This window comes from Punica granatum, chromosome 6 (assembly GCF_007655135.1).
Source record: "Punica granatum isolate Tunisia-2019 chromosome 6, ASM765513v2, whole genome shotgun sequence".
Taxonomy (NCBI): domain Eukaryota; kingdom Viridiplantae; phylum Streptophyta; class Magnoliopsida; order Myrtales; family Lythraceae; genus Punica; species Punica granatum.
Genome location: NC_045132.1, coordinates 12088101 through 12107197, shown reverse-complemented (window position 1 = coordinate 12107197; position 19097 = coordinate 12088101). Strand labels below are relative to the sequence as shown.

At 38.3% G+C, this 19097-nt stretch overlaps 1 protein-coding gene and 1 long non-coding RNA gene across 3 annotated transcripts; both read left to right on the top strand.

The window, feature by feature from the left end:
- The first annotated feature begins 102 nt into the window (after nt 1–102).
- Nucleotides 103–13384, top strand: LOC116211237 (centrosome-associated protein CEP250). 2 transcript variants are annotated; one of them, XM_031545526.1, is made up of 11 exons: nt 103–538; nt 665–774; nt 1201–1773; nt 1922–2677; nt 2807–7600; nt 7896–8781; nt 8876–9555; nt 11072–11210; nt 11676–11757; nt 11838–11952; nt 12929–13384. In XM_031545526.1, exons 2-10 carry the CDS (start codon nt 724–726, stop codon nt 11938–11940), a joined length of 8064 nt encoding a protein of 2687 aa, XP_031401386.1. In that variant the 5' UTR covers nt 103–538; nt 665–723; the 3' UTR covers nt 11941–11952; nt 12929–13384. The 2 variants fall into 2 exon arrangements, with proteins under 2 accessions (XP_031401386.1, XP_031401385.1); XM_031545525.1 differs by having other exon boundaries at nt 1922–7600.
- Nucleotides 13385–17039: 3655 nt separating this feature from the next.
- LOC116212479 lies at nt 17040–18303 on the top strand. The gene is made up of 2 exons (XR_004157857.1): nt 17040–17401; nt 17583–18303. It is a non-coding gene; the product is annotated as an uncharacterized LOC116212479 (long non-coding RNA).
- Nucleotides 18304–19097: the final 794 nt, after the last annotated feature.

The following is a 19097-nucleotide window of genomic DNA, read 5'->3' as shown; positions in this document are numbered from 1 at the left end:
GGGCGCAAATTACAAAAATACAAACATCAGGGGTTATTGCAATCGAGTCCATAGTTAGGGGAAACTCTGCATCTAACCCCTTTTCAAAATCGTCCCTCTGGGTGTTGTCTTCTCTGTCTCACAGAAATTGACAGTTTAACCTCTCGAAGAAGAAGAGGAGAAGACGGAGCTTCTCCCGCCGCGTTCAGATCAACGAATGAAGCACGCCTCCCGCATTGAGAGCGAGCTTGAGTGCGATTGACGCTTACTCCTTCCTAATCGGACCAATCCCCGCTCCCTTCAGATCTAAACAAGCAAGTTCGAGGTGGTGCTGAATTGAATTGAATTGCCGCTTGGTTTGTTGCTTGGAAGCTTTTCCGATCGCGTTTGCTCTCTGCGCAACCCCCCTGCTAGTTTGGCTGTTCTGTGGCAGTTAGGGCTCAAGCGAGTGCTTTTAAAGTTCTGTTTGCCGGGGCGAAATGGAGGAAAATCGTTGGATTCTATTAAGGGTTTTGATCTGAAATCTGCGGCTTCCGAGATAGCTGCTCCCATAGTTGAGGTCAGTATTGTTTACTGTATCATTTTCAGTCTAACATTGTAAAAAGATTGCTGCTTAACTTGCAATTGTTTTGCCCTGTACGCAAAATTATATAAAATGATCGTGTGTTGCTTACTGCTTTTAAAGTGGTAATGATTCTGGTGATCTGAGGGAATTCTGTCGGGGAAGAATCGGCGGCCCTGTGAATGGAGAAGAACAAGAACAGGACTGATCTCCTCGCAGCTGGACGTAAGAAGGTCATATTCTATTTGATGAAAATGCTCTAACTGCACGTTTTTGTTTTGTTTTTTTCCCCCTTCTTGTGGGATGGGTGTTCGTATCGTTCATTTCAATAACCTGGAGTTCTTCTTTTTAGGTTGTGTGGATCTAATTTTATGGTTGCGACTTTATATACGTTGAATAAATGTTCTTTGTAGTCGAGCTTGAGATAAAGCTGATAGAAGTAAAGTAATGGCATTCACTAGTTTACTTTACGCGAGTCATGAAACCAGCAGAAATGAAATAGTTGTAGTGGCGCCGACGGATTATATCAAAATTGTACGCCTGTGTAAGTATGTCCCCGTTCACCCAGAGATGGAGTTTCTGTTATTTACAGGAAGATAGAAAATTAGAATAGTCGCATTTCTTTCAGCCATCTCACTTGTCTCTTCTCCCATGATCAGCTTCAACAATTCCGCCAGAAAAAAGATGGAAAGGGAGAAACTAGCCAAGGAAAATCCACAAAGAAGCCCAGTAAATCAGAGCAGCTTGAGTCTAATGCAGTTGATGCCGCCTCCAAACCACAAGATATTGACGTGGAAGCTGCTTCACAGTGCGTTGATCCTGCTGTGATACCTGCATCTAGTTCAGTGCCACCTGCATCAGACAATTCAGTGGTTTCTGAAGTACCCAGTGTGTCTTCGGAAATTCGTACAGTTGCTGGGCCATCTTCGAGAGATTTAGATGCAGATAAACCCATCTCATCTGCAGGACAGGTTGAAGGAGAAAGTACTAGTGTGGGAACAGTCGATGGTGAATTTTCATCTACAGAAGTCCCTGAAGTTCTGGACTCTGAAGAGAAACTTCCTCTTATCAGTATACCCCCCAGTGCAAGTAGTGTTGCTCCAGCTAGTATTGATGATACGCCAGGGGAAACAGCTGCTGCGGACAGCATGGAGAGTACAGAAGATGAGGAGTCATTGCTCTCGCATGAATATATATTGGTTGGATCCTTGAAAAATGCGAAGGGATCTCAGGTAAGCGATATATGTTGTGCTTTTCTTCCGTTTTAGGGTTATCAAGACAATAGACTTCTTGAATTGTGAGAGGAGTTTACGTTAATATTTGTGTTTTTTTATGTATAAATAATTTAATGCTCACTTATCGGTTGTTGCTTAATGCTAGGTAGGGGCAATGCAAGAAGCTGATACTTTGGGTCCAGCTCAATTTAGTGGAGATGGTGAGCTGGACCATGGCGCAGATAGAAGGGCCCCAGTGTCCGAACTTGCAGTGACTTCAGAACTGCAATGTTTCCCCAAGTCAACCTCAGGACATGTTGAAGAGGCAAGATATGAAATGGTCCAAGCAGAAGAGTCTTCTGCATCAGCTGTTCTTGCTCACGGCTGTGATGAGTTTTCCCATCCTTCCTCATCTGTGCTTGAAGCAGATGGATTTTCGAAAATTAGTCACGAATGCGGAGATCAGGAGAGGGAAGATAGAACTGGTATTGAGAACTCGGTCTTTAATGAATGTAGTAGTTTAAATAGGAAATGTGATGAAACCGATGTGAACGTCAGAGAACTCAAAGAGCGATGTCAAGATTTGGGTGGTCAAGGATATAAAGGCAATAGCTGTGAAGGCCATTTGGAAAGTGAAAGTGCAACATCAACTGGGTTAACTGTATCCCAGTGTGCCGATTCTGGCTCGATTAGCCTTTCCCAACTCATAGATGTGGTAAAGAGACTTGGAGAAGATGACTATAATTTACTGCTGGCATCCAGATATTTTGTTTCTGATGGAAATGCCCAGAGAAATGGTGGCGCAGTGGTTCCAGAGTGCATCCATCCAAGTGTCATCGAGCAGTTTGAAGAAGAATTATTTTTGGCTAATATCACAACAGATGTGCTTTGCTGGCAACTTGAGGAAAATTCCAAGTTTCAGGTGGGATTTCATAGCTGTCAGCAGCAGTTTGTTAATGAGATTTCCATGCTTCATAATTCAGTAGATGCATTTAGTGAGAAGAATGAGAGCCTAACTGAGGAGCTTGTATTGTTGAAATCTGAACTTCAGGCTGTTATTAGTGGGAGAGATGATCTCCAAAACCAGCTGCATGCTAAGAAGTTGGAAGCTGAGGAACTTCATGAGAGAGTACATGGACTCCAGACTGCTCTGGAAGATTTACAGCAGAATTTTTTGAGTCAGTCCATTGAATTAGCTGATTGCAAGAGTGCATTAGCAGCACTTCAGATGGAAAACCATAAACTAAGCAGGGATGTTGCATCTGTTACTGAGGAGTGGAACATACAGGAGGAGGAAAAGAAAAACATGTCCCATGTAAATGAGAAGCTGTCCATTGAATTAGCTGAGTACCAGAATATGGTAGCCAGTTTCAGGGGACAACTTTCAATATTAGATGATGCTCTTTCTTCAGCGACAGATAGAGGCAACAAACTTGAGGAAGAGAAGGAAGGCCTTGTGCATGAAAATGAGAGGCTATACACTACTTCAGCTGATTCCAAGCGTTTGCTCGAGGTATTGCAGATTGAGAAAGACAACTTCTCAGAGAGCCTTGGCGCAGTGTCAAGGGAGCTGGAAAAGACCAAGGAGGAGCGGGAGTTTTTCGGTCGTGAGTGTGAGAGACTCTCATCCGAGCTTCTTCTCATTAAGGAGCAGTTTTCCTCAGAAAAGGAAGGGCGCATGCGGAGTGAGGATGAACTGAAAGAAAAAATAATTAGCCTTGAAAAGCTTGCAGAGGAAAACAGGTCTCTCGGCAGCACCATAGATATGTATACAGCCAAGATAAGTGACTTAAATAACAAGCAATTCCAAGCAGATTCGTTTGCTGGGGATGCTGTTAACCAATTTCAAAATTTTGATGAAGCCCTCATAAACCAAGTCTATGGAGCTACCTTTCCAGTAGCCGAGTCAGTATTGAGTCAGCAGACAATGTGGCCTCCTGTTGAGCTTGTTGGTCAGCAAATCTCCGCTGCTTCCTCTGCATTTGAAGCTCTGAGGGGACACTCATTGGAACTTGATAAGATGCTGCAGAAACTTGAAAAGGCGATTGAGGGGATGCATTCTAATTCCACATACCCAAACAAGTCAGATGAAGGGACTGGGCCTGGGATATCAAAACTGATCCAAGCCTTTGAGTCGAAGGGACATCTCAGTGAGCAAAACCAAGAGACAGAGTCTTTAATGGAAGATCAGTCACATGTAGATCCATATATGTCATCGAGGGAGCAAATCAGAAATTTGAAAATGATGGCTAAGCAATTGGGTCTTGATGTCGAGCATGCTACTCTGCTGTTCAGTAGAGAGCTTAAGCACAGGAGGACCACAGATGTCAAAGTTGAGCAGCTGGGGGCTCAAAGTGAGATCTTCAAGGAACATGCGGACTCTATCCATGCACTCAGCATTGAGCTTGGAGTTTTGTACGAAGTGATAAAGCAACAACTGTATGACAGTGAAATCAAGAAAACTCAGCTTGAGACTGTATGTGAAGAACTTAAGCTGCAAGATATCCCTCTAAGAGCAGAAAACAATCAGCTTATTTTGAAGCTTAAAGATTATGAATCCAAAGTTAGCAATTTGCAAAATCAGTTGCATGACTTGCAGCACACTTCAGGGGACATTGAATCTTTCTTGGTTGGACAATTGGAAACTTTGCAAAGAGAGGCAGCTGAAAGTGCAGTGATAAGCCAGCTAAGGTGGACAGCTGTCGCTTCTGAAGTTTTTGAATCAGTTCAGAAGCTTGAGGCCTATACGTCATTGATATCAGCTCGAACTTTTCATGATGTGGATTTGGGTAGATATGTGGCTTCTTCCATTAGTGCGGCTATCAAGGTGATTGAAGACTTGCAGGAAAAATTGAAATGTGTTGACAAAGATCAGAAAGCATTTGACGACCTGTACCAAGAAGTGAATGAGAAATTGCTTATTTCGCAGGGAAAGAGTGACTTGGCTATTAGTAGACTGCACAGCATCTATGATAAGCTTAGAGAACTTGTGTTGTCCTCATCTGGGTCCATGGAACAATATGCGGTACAAACAGAAGAAAAAGAAGTGTCAGATACTCTAGATGACAGTAATTATGACTCTCTTTTGGAAAGACTGAGAAGTATTCTGGGTGAGAGGCAGCAAATTGGGTCTGAAGTTATTGCCCTTCAGTCCAAGCTATCTGCTAGAATGCAGGATATCCAGGAATTGGAAGCCAGATGCATTGATATGGATTCAATTCATAGGTTGATAACAGCTGTTGGAGGTGTACTGGAGCTGGAGGCAGCAGAATGCAATTTGAGTGAACGCCCACTTCGCCTTTTGGAGTCACTTATTCATGCTCTATTTAAGAAATGTGCAGAGGCAAATAAGCATATTGGTCTTTCCAGTGATGATATGGAATATAACAGGGTGCAATTAACAGAATTGCAGGAAAAGTTGAACCAATCAAGCTCTTTGAATCTTCAGCATGAGGGTGAAATCCTTATTCTGAGGGAAAGCTTGACCCAGGCTGAAGAAGCCCTTGTTGCTGCTCGAGCAGAACTAAAGGAGAAGGCTGTTGAACTGGAGCAATCAGAACAGCGAGTATCTTCTATCAGAGAAAAGCTGAGCATAGCAGTTGCTAAGGGGAAAGGTTTAGTTGTACAACGAGATCATCTAAAGCAGAAACTTGCAGAGACATCCGGTGAACTTGAAAAATGCTTGAAGGAGCTAGAGTTGAAAGAAGCTAGAGTCCATGAGGTTGAGGCTAAACTGGTGAGTTATTCAGAGGCAGGTGAGCGTGTGGAAGCTCTGGAATCTGAACTCTCATACATCCGCAACTCAGCTACAGCTTTAAGGGAGTCATTTCTTCTGAAAGATTCATTGCTGCAAAGGATAGAAGAGATTTTGGAAGATCTTGATCTGCCTGAGCATTTTCATTTCAAAGACATAATTGAAAAAGTGGATTGGTTAGCAAGATCAGTCACTGGAAATGCTTTGCCTCCTGCTGATTTGGATCAGAAGAGCTCAGTGGGAGGTTCATACTCAGATACTGGTTTTGCAGTCATGGATGCCTGGAGAGAAGACATGCAGCCAAGCTTGAACCCAAGTGATGACCTGCGAAGAAAATATGATGAACTGCAGGGTAAATTTTATGGGTTGGCCGAGCAAAATGAGATGCTTGAGCAATCATTGATGGAAAGGAACAATTTGGTGCAGAGATGGGAAGGACTTCTGGACAGGATCAATGTGCCTATGCATGTGCGGTCTGTAGAGCCAGAGGAGAAGATTGAGTGGCTGGCCAATGCACTTTCTCAGGCTCACCATGATAGAGTGTCTCTTGAGCAGAAGATTGATGAAATTGAAACATATTGTAATTCACTCACCTCTGATCTTGAAGATTCTCACCATAGAATATCAAACCTTCAGAATGAGATTGATGTTCTTGTGCGTGAGAGAGTGGATCTCTCTCAAAGATTGGAGATGTTGACCCAGAATAATGAGGAACTTTCTGGTAAGGTCCATCATTTCGAGGTTGAGAAAGACAATCTGCTGTCTGAAAGGAGTCAATTGCATGAAGAATTAGCTCGGAAGGTTGAAAAAAAGGAGAATGCCCAGAGAATTGAACAGGAGATACGAAAGTTGCAAGATATGGTTAGTGAAGTGTTGCTTGATCAGGTTACAGAGGATTTCTGTTCTGGTGGCTCAAATATTGAGATCTTGGCTGTATTGCTGAAGAAACTTATTGAGAAATATGCTGCTGTTTCTTCTGATCCCTTGGTTTCAGATGGAGATGTACCTGTTAATAGGAATGCTGATGCAGCTGGCCCCAAACTAAGAACAAGAGAGACAATGGACACAGAGGAACAGAACCAGGGGATTGTGGTGTTGAAGAACAAGGTAGAGGATGCTTTGGGGGAATTGATGCAGGTGAAGGAGCAGAGAGACGAGTTCTTGGAGAAGAACAACTCCTTGATCGATCTAGTTGGAGCTCTAGAGAGGAAACGTGATGATTTGCAAAGCCTACTTGACATGGAAGAGCAGAAATGTGCTTCTGTTAAAGAGAAGCTGAATGTTGCTGTTAGGAAAGGAAAGTCCTTGGTGCAGCAGCGCGATGTTTTGAAAAATACCATTGAAGATTTGAACACTGAAGTTGATAGGTTGAAATCTGAGGTCAACCGCAGGGAAGATGCTCTTGCCAGGTATGAGCAAAGGATCCAGGAGCTGTCCTCTTACCCACAGAGAGTGGGTGCTCTTGAATCTGAGATTTCTTATTTGAAGAATCAGTTAACAGAAGCTGAGCGCTATTGGCAAGATAAAGAACACATGATGGGCTTGATTTTAAGAACTTTGGCAGACATTGATGTAGGAGTGCAAGTTGATTCTAGTGATCCTGTTGAGAAATTAAAACAAATTAAGAAAATGTGCTCTGACTTGCGGGTGGCTGCGGTATCCCTTGAACAGGAGTCAAAGAAGTCAAGAAGAGCTGCAGAGCTACTACTTGCAGAGTTGAATGAAGTTCAAGAGAGAAATGATGGTCTGCAAGAGCAGATAGCAGAAGCAGCCTCTGAAATTACCAGACTTTCTGAGGAAAAAGATGCAGCTATTTTTCAATTGAATGATTTATCATGTTATCAGTCAGAGGAAAAAAGGAGCATCTTTTCAGAGCTTACGAAGTTGAAGTCTGCAGTAGGGCTGCTCAGGAAGGTCTTCTCTGATTTTGAAAGTTCAATGACTGATGTTCTGTCACGTGACAGAGAGATCCTTAAAATGGTAGAAACAGCAATTGGGTCAAGTCTACAGCAAAATGAGGCTAGTGATGATGGGATAAGGCTGACTATCTCCAGCATTTTTGGGGCTTTAGATCTCCATAAATTTCATCAGGTATCAACCCTGCTACCCATTATTACACTATATGTGAATTTTCTCTTTTACTTGTAAATGTGCATGTTAGAGCTCTATTTTTGTAAATTTTTACTTCTTTTCTCACATTTTGAGATTATGGTACTTTTCCATGTATAATAAAGTGATATAATTGGTACATAATCTACATTATACTTTTGCCATGGTCACTGCCCTATCTTTGTATTTTAATGTCACCTGATGTTTCGTTATTGTTTTTGGCATAGACTAGTCCTTATTTTGCCCTTCTATGTCCTAATGTGGGTCTACTTTTCAGGAGAACTTCCCATTCGCCTATCCTGAGGCAGACTCCAAGATGTTGGAGCAGCTTGACGGGAATCTTCTCGAAGACTGTAGTTTTGTTGGAAATCACCTGCAAGACTTCTTTTTAGGATTTGGGGTTCTCAAGGAAAGTTTGAAAAAACACTTGGCGCAATTGCAAGAACAAGCTACCAGTCTTTCTGAAAAATTGAGTGTTGTTTGCCATGAAATAGTCTCTAGAAAGGAGTCATCTGAAGTAACGGAGAAAGATATAAAACATCTTATATCAGCTCATAAAGAAAAAGACATGGCAATTGTTTCCTTGCGTAGGAACATGGCCTTGCTCTATGAAGCATGCTCTATTTCTCTCATGGAAATTGAAAACAGCAATGCTGCATTGACTGGTAACAGTTTGTCCATCGAAGATCGGGGAGTTAACAGGAATGCAACAATATTTACCTCTGAAGGATTTTCTTCTAATGATCATGCTCATCTCTCCTCTGAGGAGTCTGTCAGTAGTTTTGCAGACAGAATGATCTCAGCAGCAAAGTCTTTAGCTTATGCCAAAGCTGACATTATGGAAATTACCCTAAAGGAGTTGAAGAACAGAGTTGCAGATTTGCAGAAAGAGCTTCAAGAGAAGGACATCCAGAAGGATAGGATTTGCATGGAGCTTGTCGGTCAAATCAAAGTAGCTGAAGCTACTGCAACGGGTTACTCGTTAGATCTTCAATCAACGAAAGCTCTTGTGCTTGATTTGGAGAAGCAGGTAATGGCAGCGGAGGAACAACGGAGCTTATTGGAGGAAAAGGTGCGGAGAATGCAAGATGGGGAAGTGGCTGCTCAAGAGTTACAGGAGAGGCTCAGATTGCTGACAAAATTGCTGGCTTCGAAAGACCAAGGTTAGCAGTTACATTCAACCTGTTCCTTTTTATTGCATTGTATGAAATGTTTCCTAACATGGATGATACTGATGTTTGTTTCCGTGGGCTGCAGAAATTGAGGCCCTGATGCAAGCACTTGATGAGGAGGAGTTGCAGATGGATGATTTGACGAAAAAGATTGAAGAGCTGGAGAGTGTCGTACAACAGAAGGATCTGGTTGTGAAGGACCTAGAAGTATCTCGGGGAAAGGCTCTGAAAAAGCTTTCTGTAACTATGAGTAAATTTCATGAGCTTCACCATTTCTCCACTAGTCTTCTTGCTGAGGTTGAGAAGCTTCAAATACAAATGAAAGAAAAGGATGCCGAGATATCTTTCTTAAGGCAAGAGGTCACTAGGTGCACCAATGATGTTCTTGCTGCAACACAGTTGAGCAACAATAGAGATTCGGGGGAGTTATTTGAGTTCTTGACATGGTTCGATAGCATGATCTCCCGGGTGGCGTCATACGAACTTGATTATGAGAAAACTGATCAAGTACAGGAGTACAAGGAGCTGCTTCAGAAGAGGTTGGCATCTGTTGTATCTGAGTTGGAGAGTTTGCGTGTTGCATCTGAAAACAAGGATGCATTGTTGCAAGCTGAGAGAAGTAAAATAGAGGAGTTGAAGCGGAATGAACTAACTCTTGAAAAGTCTTTACGTGAGAAGGAATCACAATTGAATTTGCTCCAAGGCTCTGAAGATTCTGGACGTGCAAGTGGCTTGACTTCTGAAATTGTGGAAATTGAACCAGCGGTAAGTCTGTCTGCAAGTTCAGTTCGAATTTATCCTTGTACTTTTCTGCAATATTAATTAATTAGTAATCATGTAAGTATGAAACCGGTAGTGTTGTGCTCATCATGATATATCTTTTGCTACAATCACTTTCTTTCATCTAGGGTCTTTTTTGTGCATGGGTGATGACTGGAGTACTTGTAACTTATCAAAAAGCAGAATAGAAAAGAGTAAAATTTGGAGTCACTGTAAACAGGTTACTCTTGCCATTTGGACCATCAGATAGTCTTTACAATGCATGACATCCACCAAAATAAGTGCCAAACTATGTGAAAAAAAAAAAATACATACTAAGAATTAAAATGTAACAGAATTTATATGCTTAGTTCATCTTTTATCACTTTCTCTGCTTGAAAAGTACATGGCACTTTCTTGTACCCTTATGTTGTCTCGATAGTCTCAAGTTTCATGTTGCAAGCGAAAGAGATGTCTTAAGGAAAGTTGAACTCTTTTACAATTTATGGTAGGAAATCATGAGAGGAAGCGATGAGAAACTGGTGAAGCTAGAAAATCCTTTGGGTTGTCATGCTAGTTTCAGTTCTTGTCTTGATAGAGTTTAAAATTGTGTTGCAAGCCTCTTTTCTCGTGTGGTCTCAAAGAACTGGGAAGCATGTTGTTCATAGGATCTTACATGTGAGAGAAGTGGAAATCTTAAGAAAGCAGCAGCTGATTGATATTATTAAAGGTCCAAGCGATTAAGGTTTAGCTAAAATAGTGCCCTAGGGATTAATGTAGTTAAATTGGTGCCCTAGGGTCTCTAGATTACCAGAGATAATGACTTCTTTAAAGAAATGTTGATGCCATAGAAATGGTGAATTTCCATGCAAAACAATTAATCTTATGGGAAAGAAATAACATATCATGACAATAATTAATATTATCGACTTTCTAGTGAATTAATTTATTGCATTTAATTATTTAATCAAATTGGAACGTTTTATCCACTATTTTCTGAAGAATCATCAATCCTCCAATATTAATCAAGATAAGAATCTCTTGCATTTGCAAATAGTAATATCATGGCCTGGTTCATGTGCTAAAAAAGTCAATAATATGTAGTTGTTTCAAGTAATTTCCTTTCCTGAATAAGCTAGTTGTTTTCATGGAAAACTCACCACTTTCCAAGACACTACTACTTTCTTAATTAAACTAATAATTATTTTTGGTAATTTTAAGTAGTGTTGGTAAACACTGCATTTAGCTAATTATACAAAAATGCATTATTTACTTGATGTAATTGCTTTTCTGTACTTCGAGATGGATAAATCTCCTCGGCTATCTCTGCAGACTCAGGATGAGGATCATAACATTATCTAGACAACTCTTATATATAAGTTCCATTTTGTGATAACCAAACAGATAATTAAAAATTTGCATGTGACTAGTTCTTTATTGTCTTCAACATTATATATCAGATTTGAGGGCCAGTCACTGAACATGATTGATTCTGAGTTTAATTTGTTGGTCGTACATGCAGATTAACAAGAGAGCAGTCTCTGTCTCCACTGCTCCTCAAGTTCGTAGCTTAAGGAAACCTAATAACGACCAACTTGCAATTGCCATTGACATGGATCCAGGCGGCAGTACTAGGTTAGAAGATGAAGATGATAATAAAGGTAAATATCACTTTACCTCTGCCTGGAATTCTTTTGTAACACTTACTTTGCCTTGTCTATATTAATACAAATGAGAGAGCTTATTCATTAGTCTAACATCGAGTTTCCATGAATGCCTGCGTAAGTAATTACTAAAAGTTTCAAACCATTTGATGAGAAGTTGGGGGTTAATTGGTCAATTTAAATATCCTTTAAGAATTCCCCTTTACAACTCATTCACCACTACATTTCACATCTTTCTTTCAACATCCCGACTTTCTGTCTCTCTTCTCTCCCTCATTTTTATCATACTTCCTTTCTCTCAACCCAGTAACCTTCAATTATCTTTTTCCCCCCTAAATATAGTCCATCTGCTTACATATATATATTTTTTAATTAGTTCGTACAAACTTTTGCACAAAACCGCACTTTGTTCGGCCAGAAAGTCTAGTTTTAATAACGGTTCTTTTTCCCTTCCTCAACCAGTTCATGGATTCAAGTCCCTTGCAACATCAAGAATTGTCCCAAAATTTACGAGAGGCGTGACAGACATGGTTGATGGGTTGTGGTACGGATCAAGCATACCTCATATCTTTTGCTAGCTCTGTGAAGCCTTAATGTCAGAGATATAATGAGATAATTTTCCAGGGTTTCTTGCGATCGGGCATTGATGCGGCAACCTGTTTTGCGGCTTGGTATAATCATCTATTGGGCTGTATTACATGCACTACTTGCTACTTTCATTGTATAACGGGGGAAGCTGGTGAGTGTTTAGTCCGTTCTAGTAAGAGATACCTCTTTAAATACTGCAATTGGATATGCCTTGACTGTCTATATCAATATAGCAATTAATGAAAGGTGGATTAGATTTCAGTTCTGCTTGTTTTATTGTATTTTCCCTTTTCTAGAGCTTGTGGATGTTGGCAGTGTATCATCCAAACTATTTCCTTTTTATAGTCATTACATGCTATTCTGGACTCATGGCAATATTTAGGAAATGACCTTTGAAAACATGAAACAAGCTGTTATTGTATTTGGGCTAAGGTGTTCTGAATAAAATTAAGTGATATATAAATATATATATCTCATAGGCACCAATCATCCCTACCACATATTGCCTGCAATTACAAACAGCCATACTACGAAGAGCTGTTATCCAGTCAAGATTGCTGGTTAAGCGTCTGCTGCTGGTCAAACATAATTTTAAAGACACATTGCCGAACATATTACGTGTTAGAAAGATTTGAGAAAAGGTTTCGATGTTGATATGAAAAACAAGATGTAAGAACATCTCTTTGAAAACATTTGCAGATTGCTCCTCATTTTCTCATGTAAGAACATCTCTTTGAAAACATTTGCAGATTGCTCCTCATTTTCTCGCAAGTTGAGTATCCAAGCTGGTCATAACCTACCTGGCCAATATGTGGAAGCATAACAGTTGTCTTTTCCTAGATGATACTTTGATGTGACTGAAATTTACATCCCAGAATATCTTCGTTGTTGGCTTTGCTTAAATGCATTTGAAGAATGACTAGCAGATCCTATGTTGAAATTTCTAGACCGTTTTCCGTAATATTAGTTAGATTTCTGGTGACTAGACAAAAGGGTCGTTTGCTAACTTATTTGTGAGAGTTGGTCCATTTCACCTCATTTCCTGTTGACTGATTTTCAACTCAGTTTCAACTTTGTTAGTCTGATTTCCATGTTTAGGTTACTTATTCTTGGACTCCTGTCTGCAGGTTCTTTGGTTCTACTGAGCGATGGTTGAACCAATTCTAGTAGGTACCAAATTCCTTAAGTAATTCTTTCTTCTGAAGTCCCCAATTTAGCCATGGTCAGAGATTGATTGATTGATTGTTTATCTTAACCAAGCTACTGTGGTTTTTCCTCTGTGTTATTGTTTTTTTCATGAAAGTCTCAGAATGCTTGGTTGCATTTAATAAAAAGTGGGAAGTCTTGCAGAGCAGATACTTTCTTGACAATAGGTATACGAAGGCTGCCATTTTTCTCTTTTGGTATTAGCCTTCTCCCTTGAAATAGGTAAAGGCTGTAAATCTTCATCAGTTATACGGCTTCTGTAACTCAGTACATTCAGTATGTTATATGCAAAACTGGCCATGCTTGGGAATATTTAAGGATGTAATCAAACTGTGACTAGCCAATTGATAAATGAAATATGGTTGGGTTCAGGTTGACTATGGTTTACAATATCTTTCGTCTCTTTGTTTTCCTTTGGGCTGTTATTCAGACCGTAAACACCCAGGGTCCTATTCCAGTGTTTATTCTAGAGGAAGAACTTACATTTATGAGGATGCATTTGTCATAAACGACTTGTCCTACGGCGCATCTTGGACACACTGAAATTATCTGGTGATTTTACTGTTACAAAACTTAATCCTGTGATGTTCCCATTATATGAGTAATCACATTTAGTGTTTGTCCTTTTTATTTTCTAATAGTTTTTCAATTTACCTTGTCTATGTATGAGGTCTGACAACCTCGAATCTGTCTGTCCTTAGATGCTAAAGAGGACATTAGGATGTGATCTCTCTTTCTCGATAGAGAAAAGTCGGCTTAACTCTTCTGGACTTGAGTCGCACTTCAAACTACCATGTGCAAGTTTGTAGTGCTGGAACATTCCTCACCAATTACTATCTGATGAAACTACTTTGGGTTTTTAGCTTATTTTATGTGTTCGTAAAATTGCACTATCTTCTGTTGGGTTGGTCTCCGTTTTTCAATGGTCACTTTCATCAAACACACAGCGGATGAGGAATTCGGTTGATTATGTGACCTAGCCTTGCATTTCAAGGCCCCGAAAGGTGGCACTCAAATTCCAAGCTAAAGGCGGGATGCTAGGGGTCGCATTCGAAAGACCTACAAGAATCTTTGAGGTGGAGGGCTTCATGTTCCACTTTTGCGAACACGATGTAGTTCAATGTATTCGGTAAAAAGCACATTCTTGGGTGGATATTGATGTACCTGCATGCAGTTTGTTGAGTTTGCCCAAGTAAGGATTAATCTTATTCATTAAACTGGTGCAATCATACGAAGTTAATGTCCAAGTAAAGATTAGTCTTAATCATTAAACAAGTGCAATCATACATTTTATAAAAAAAATTAATTAAAAATTATTGCCATTTTTTAAAAAGAATATAAATGAAAAAATAATAAAAAGTTTGATGAAATTTTCGAAAATAATATGGCAGGCACACGTGGCATCATAATGTGCGCACGGACTGTTTTAGTTTTTTAGTTAATAATAGTAATAGTAATAGGGAAAAAAAATGATTTTGGCTATCTACTACTTTTCTGTTTCATCCTTTTTCTTCTATTTTTATCATTTACCTTCATACACTTTTCTATTTTAGTCCTTCTGTTAATAACACCGTAAAATTATGCTAAGTTGGAGCCACATCAGCTGTCATATATGATACCCATTCCATATGGTTAACATTAAAAAAGAAAAGTTAATAAATTATAAATAGAAATCAAATTGGCTTCTTCCTCCGTGTGGGCAAAAGAAATTTGGCTAATGACTGGAAAAAGAAAATGGCTTCTCGTGCTCTGCAACTTCAGTCCAAACCACAACAACCATTCAAAAAAAAAAAAAGAGAAAAGAAAATCATCTTCTTCTTTTTCATCTTCCACTCCCACTCCCACTCCAAACTATTGAGTAGAGCTCCAAGGTTCATTTCATTGATGGATTTCACGTATTTATATACACGCTCACGGTGGAGTGTTCTTTTTTTTTTCCCCTTCAGGTGGGCAGCAACTAATTAATTTTTCGTTTATGATTTATTGACTTTTTTTTTCCTTTTTTTAACGTCTATATGGAATGAGTGCACCTCATGTGGCTCAAACTCAGCACAATTTAACGGTGTAAGTAACGAAAGGACTAAATCAAAAAAGTATATGCAGGTAATGGATGAAAATAGAAGAAAAGATAGAAAAAGGGCGAAAACATAGAAGTACTCAAAGGAAGAGAATCAAAATTATATGTTTCGTTTAATAATAATAATTCTAAGTACATTCATATATGTCTCAAATTTACTTTTGTTTTTTTTTCCCAGTTACAAGGGAGATCATAACCTTAGAATAAGGAAATATACTACTTGACTATTGAGGGGCATAAGTAGCCTTGCCACGTGAATTGAACTTGAAATCTCTTGGTTGTCTGGCATGTGTCTTTCCTCTACATCTCTTTTCTCTTATGATTTTTTTTCTGATAATTGTAAAGTAATTGATAGTTCACGTTTTTTTAAGCCTGCCATGCTACTCTTTTTTGAATAGTAAAATCATGAACTTTCAGTTCTTTCATGTATATTTTGCTAATAATTTCTTTTAGAAAAAAAAATTCCCGTCAAATGTTTACTTGACATTTTTAAATATTTATTCGGTGGCATCATGTCAAATATCGATCTGAAAAGCGTAAATAGAAATGGCTATGGTTTTCATGTAATATAAATTATTAGGGGGCAATGCCCGTGAATTTCCATAGATCGGAATAATTTTTCATCAATATTTTGAAATATCATAGTAGTTTATGTAATATAGAATGAAATTACTGATATACTAAGTATGAAAATTATGAACTCTCGACTGATAGTAAATCATTGAAATTTTCAAAAGATCTTATTTATTAATATTTTATACCGTATAAAAGCTAAGATTTCTATTCACCAGTCTTAATTAGAATTTTCAATCATTCTAATTAGAATACCATGATTGCAATATAACAGGTCTTAAGCAACCCACTAATTTTAAGATGAGCTTTTCTTATAAGGTTTTCTTTTTTAAAAAATTCATTAAAGATATCTTGTGGTACAATCGAGTCAATTTTCAAGCGAGAAGTAGTCTCAGTCAAGAGGATGGCACAACCTTATGTTTCACCAAAAAAGGACATTTCTAATGTCGTAAATAAAAACAGGATGGTGAAGTTAACATAGGCCTTTTAACTATGGGTTGGTTTTTGGAGATTCAACCCTTATTCTCTCAAATAAGGTATTGAGTGCAGTTTGTTTATTTGCAGTGAACTGGACGAAGTTTGGTCAATTTACAACAAATTGGACGAAGTGTTGTCTCATTTGAAGTGATTTAGATGAAGTATGATTTATTTGGAGCGACTTGCAAGAAATATACTCTATTTGAAGCGGCTTGGACGAGGTTCGGCCTTTTTGGAGCGATTTGGATAAAATTTTCTTTGTTAGGAGCCAAATTGGATTAACTTTGGCCTATTCGAAGCGATTTGGAAAAAAAATTGGTCCATTATAAAGGATTTCGATGGAGCTTAATTTATTTTGAGGGAATTGGATGAAGTTTGGTTCCTTTGGAGTCATTTGGTCGAAGTATGCTAATAGTTGAAGTGATTTGTAAGAAGTTTGGTTTAATTGGAATGACTTGTACAAAGTATGTTCCGTTTATTTCTGTTTTAACGGAGCAGTTTTATTTTATGCTATTTAGATGAAGCATTGTCTATATGGAGTGAATTGGATGAACTTTTTGTCCATTTAGAGCCATTTAGATGAAGTTTGGTTCTTGTAGAGTGATTTGGACGAAATATGGTGCATCTGGTGCGGTTTGGACGATTCTTAATGTATTTGAAGCAATGTAGAAGAAGTTCAATATATTCTTATTCTGACTTGGATGAGGTTTGGTCCATTTAGGCCATGTTTGGTTTGCTTGAAATCAGATTCCATTCCGTCCGTATTCCGTGCGGAATACTCGTTCCAATGTTTAGGAAATGGGCATGTGGTATAGCTATTCCGGATCGGAATGGTTTTCATGCTTAGGTAAGGAATAGGGGTGCCTCCCTTCTACATGCTGAATAGCATCGCCCAATCCGGAATAAGTTGTGAAAAACCGAAAACAGCCTCATCTTTATTCCCCAATTTCTACCTAATGCCCTCACTCTCTCACGATCCTGCTGCCCCCGAACCCTAGAATCGTCGAAGCCTTCGCTGACCCGAAGCAGGAAAAGGCGAACCCTCCTCCGGTATCGATCCCTCCCTGGACACACCCGAAGAAGAGCGGAACTGGGTTGAGGTGTTGATCGGAAATTCTCCGTCACTCCACTGCCCGAGCAATCAGCAACAACAAAGCCGAATTCCTCCCAGGCCAGAACCGAAGCAGCTAGGGTTGAAGTCTCCTTCTAATCGGAAATTCTCCCCGGGATCCTCCTTCAATCCACAGCCGGAAATCGCTTGTCTTTGGTAAGTTAACTTGCTTCTGCCTTCCTGATTGGAAATTTGCTGTGAAGGGTGCTCTGGACTGTCGTCTGTCTGTCCTGTGCTCTGAACAAATTTGCTGTGGGTTGAGTACTTGTTTCATTTCTCATGTGATTATGAACGAGATGGTTGTTGATAGTCCGATAACATGCTCTGCTCTCCTCAGGATTTCATGACCTATTTGCCTTTGCTGGCAAGCAAATCGTCTTCTGCCATTCTCTGCTTTATTACTGGACTTCTGAGCTGAGTCTGAGTTCGATATTTGAAGGCTCTGCCTCTGCTTCTAAGTTATATCTTTTGCTTTGACTGCTTCTAAGCAGAATTGTAATTCCTCACCAACTTGGACCAGCAACATTCTTGCATTTGGATACATTCCAAATTAAGCAAATTTGCTGTTAAGGTAAAAATGAAATTGCTCTAATGCTGAAATAGTAGTTTGGTTCTTTTGTGCAATAATAATAACTGTGAAGGTGATTTGATATTTATATTTTGGCAGCTATCTGTTGAGTGTTGTTTTAGTATTTATATTTTGGCAACTATCTTTTGGTTGGTTTTATAATGGTGCAATGGAAGAAGTCATGAAATTTGTTTGGTGTCACTGCTCCTTTTTGTTGGTGGAAGAATGAAGTACAATTTGTAGGGGACGTTTTGTTCAAAGTATGGAGCATTGCGATGTACCAAGCTGGTGGTGTTGCCGGAAGTATGATTAGTATAGCTATTATACCTTTTAAAATGTATACAAATATGCAGAAATGACTAAATTGTTTTGTAAACTTATAGCCCATGACCATTAATTGTTATTATTATGTAGAACATTAGTTATGGTGTAAACATGGTTACAAGTTTGCATATAAGATTCTATGGTTAGTTTTAGTGTTGTTGCGTTATTGAAAATATGTTTTAAGCACGGTATTTATCATTTTGGTGTAACATATATTTTTGTGGAGGTTGATCTAAGCAGGCTTAATTTTCATTTTGGTGTAACATATGTTTATTGTGGAGGTTGTGGATGAGATGGTTATTTTTCATTATGGTGTAAAGTATGTTTTATATGAAGGTTTTTTAAGCAGGATTATTTATCATTATGGCATAAAATATGTTTTATGTAAGGTTATTTTAAGTGGGGTTAATTTTAATTTCGTTGCAGGTTTTTTCATATTTAAAATAATAATTTTCATAATTTTATTTAATAACTGGAATATTCTTTATTAAATTTTTATTGTAATAGTAGTTTATTTACAAAGTAAAATAATTATTTTAAGTAAAAATGGCTATTCTTTGTTAATTATTTAATTAATAATTAAATTATAATATACAGTAATTTTTTATAACAAGAGAGTATGTTTTTTATTAAGAAATTTTTTATTAATTATTTAAATAATTATGCTTATTAATTTGTTAAAATAGTAATTTCTAATAATTAAAATTAATAAAAATAACATTTTTAATTCATTATTAATAAAAATTTAAATATTAATAATTTTATTATTATTTGTTAAAATAATTACTTTTATTAATAATCGCAATTTTCATTAAATTTAATTAAAATAATTAATTTTGAAAAAAATATTTACTTTTTTTAATTATTTAAAATATTTATTTTTTATTATTATAAAAATTGTCATTAAAGTTATTTATTTATCCTATTAAATCCTATTAGATTTGGCATAAAGGGCATTTC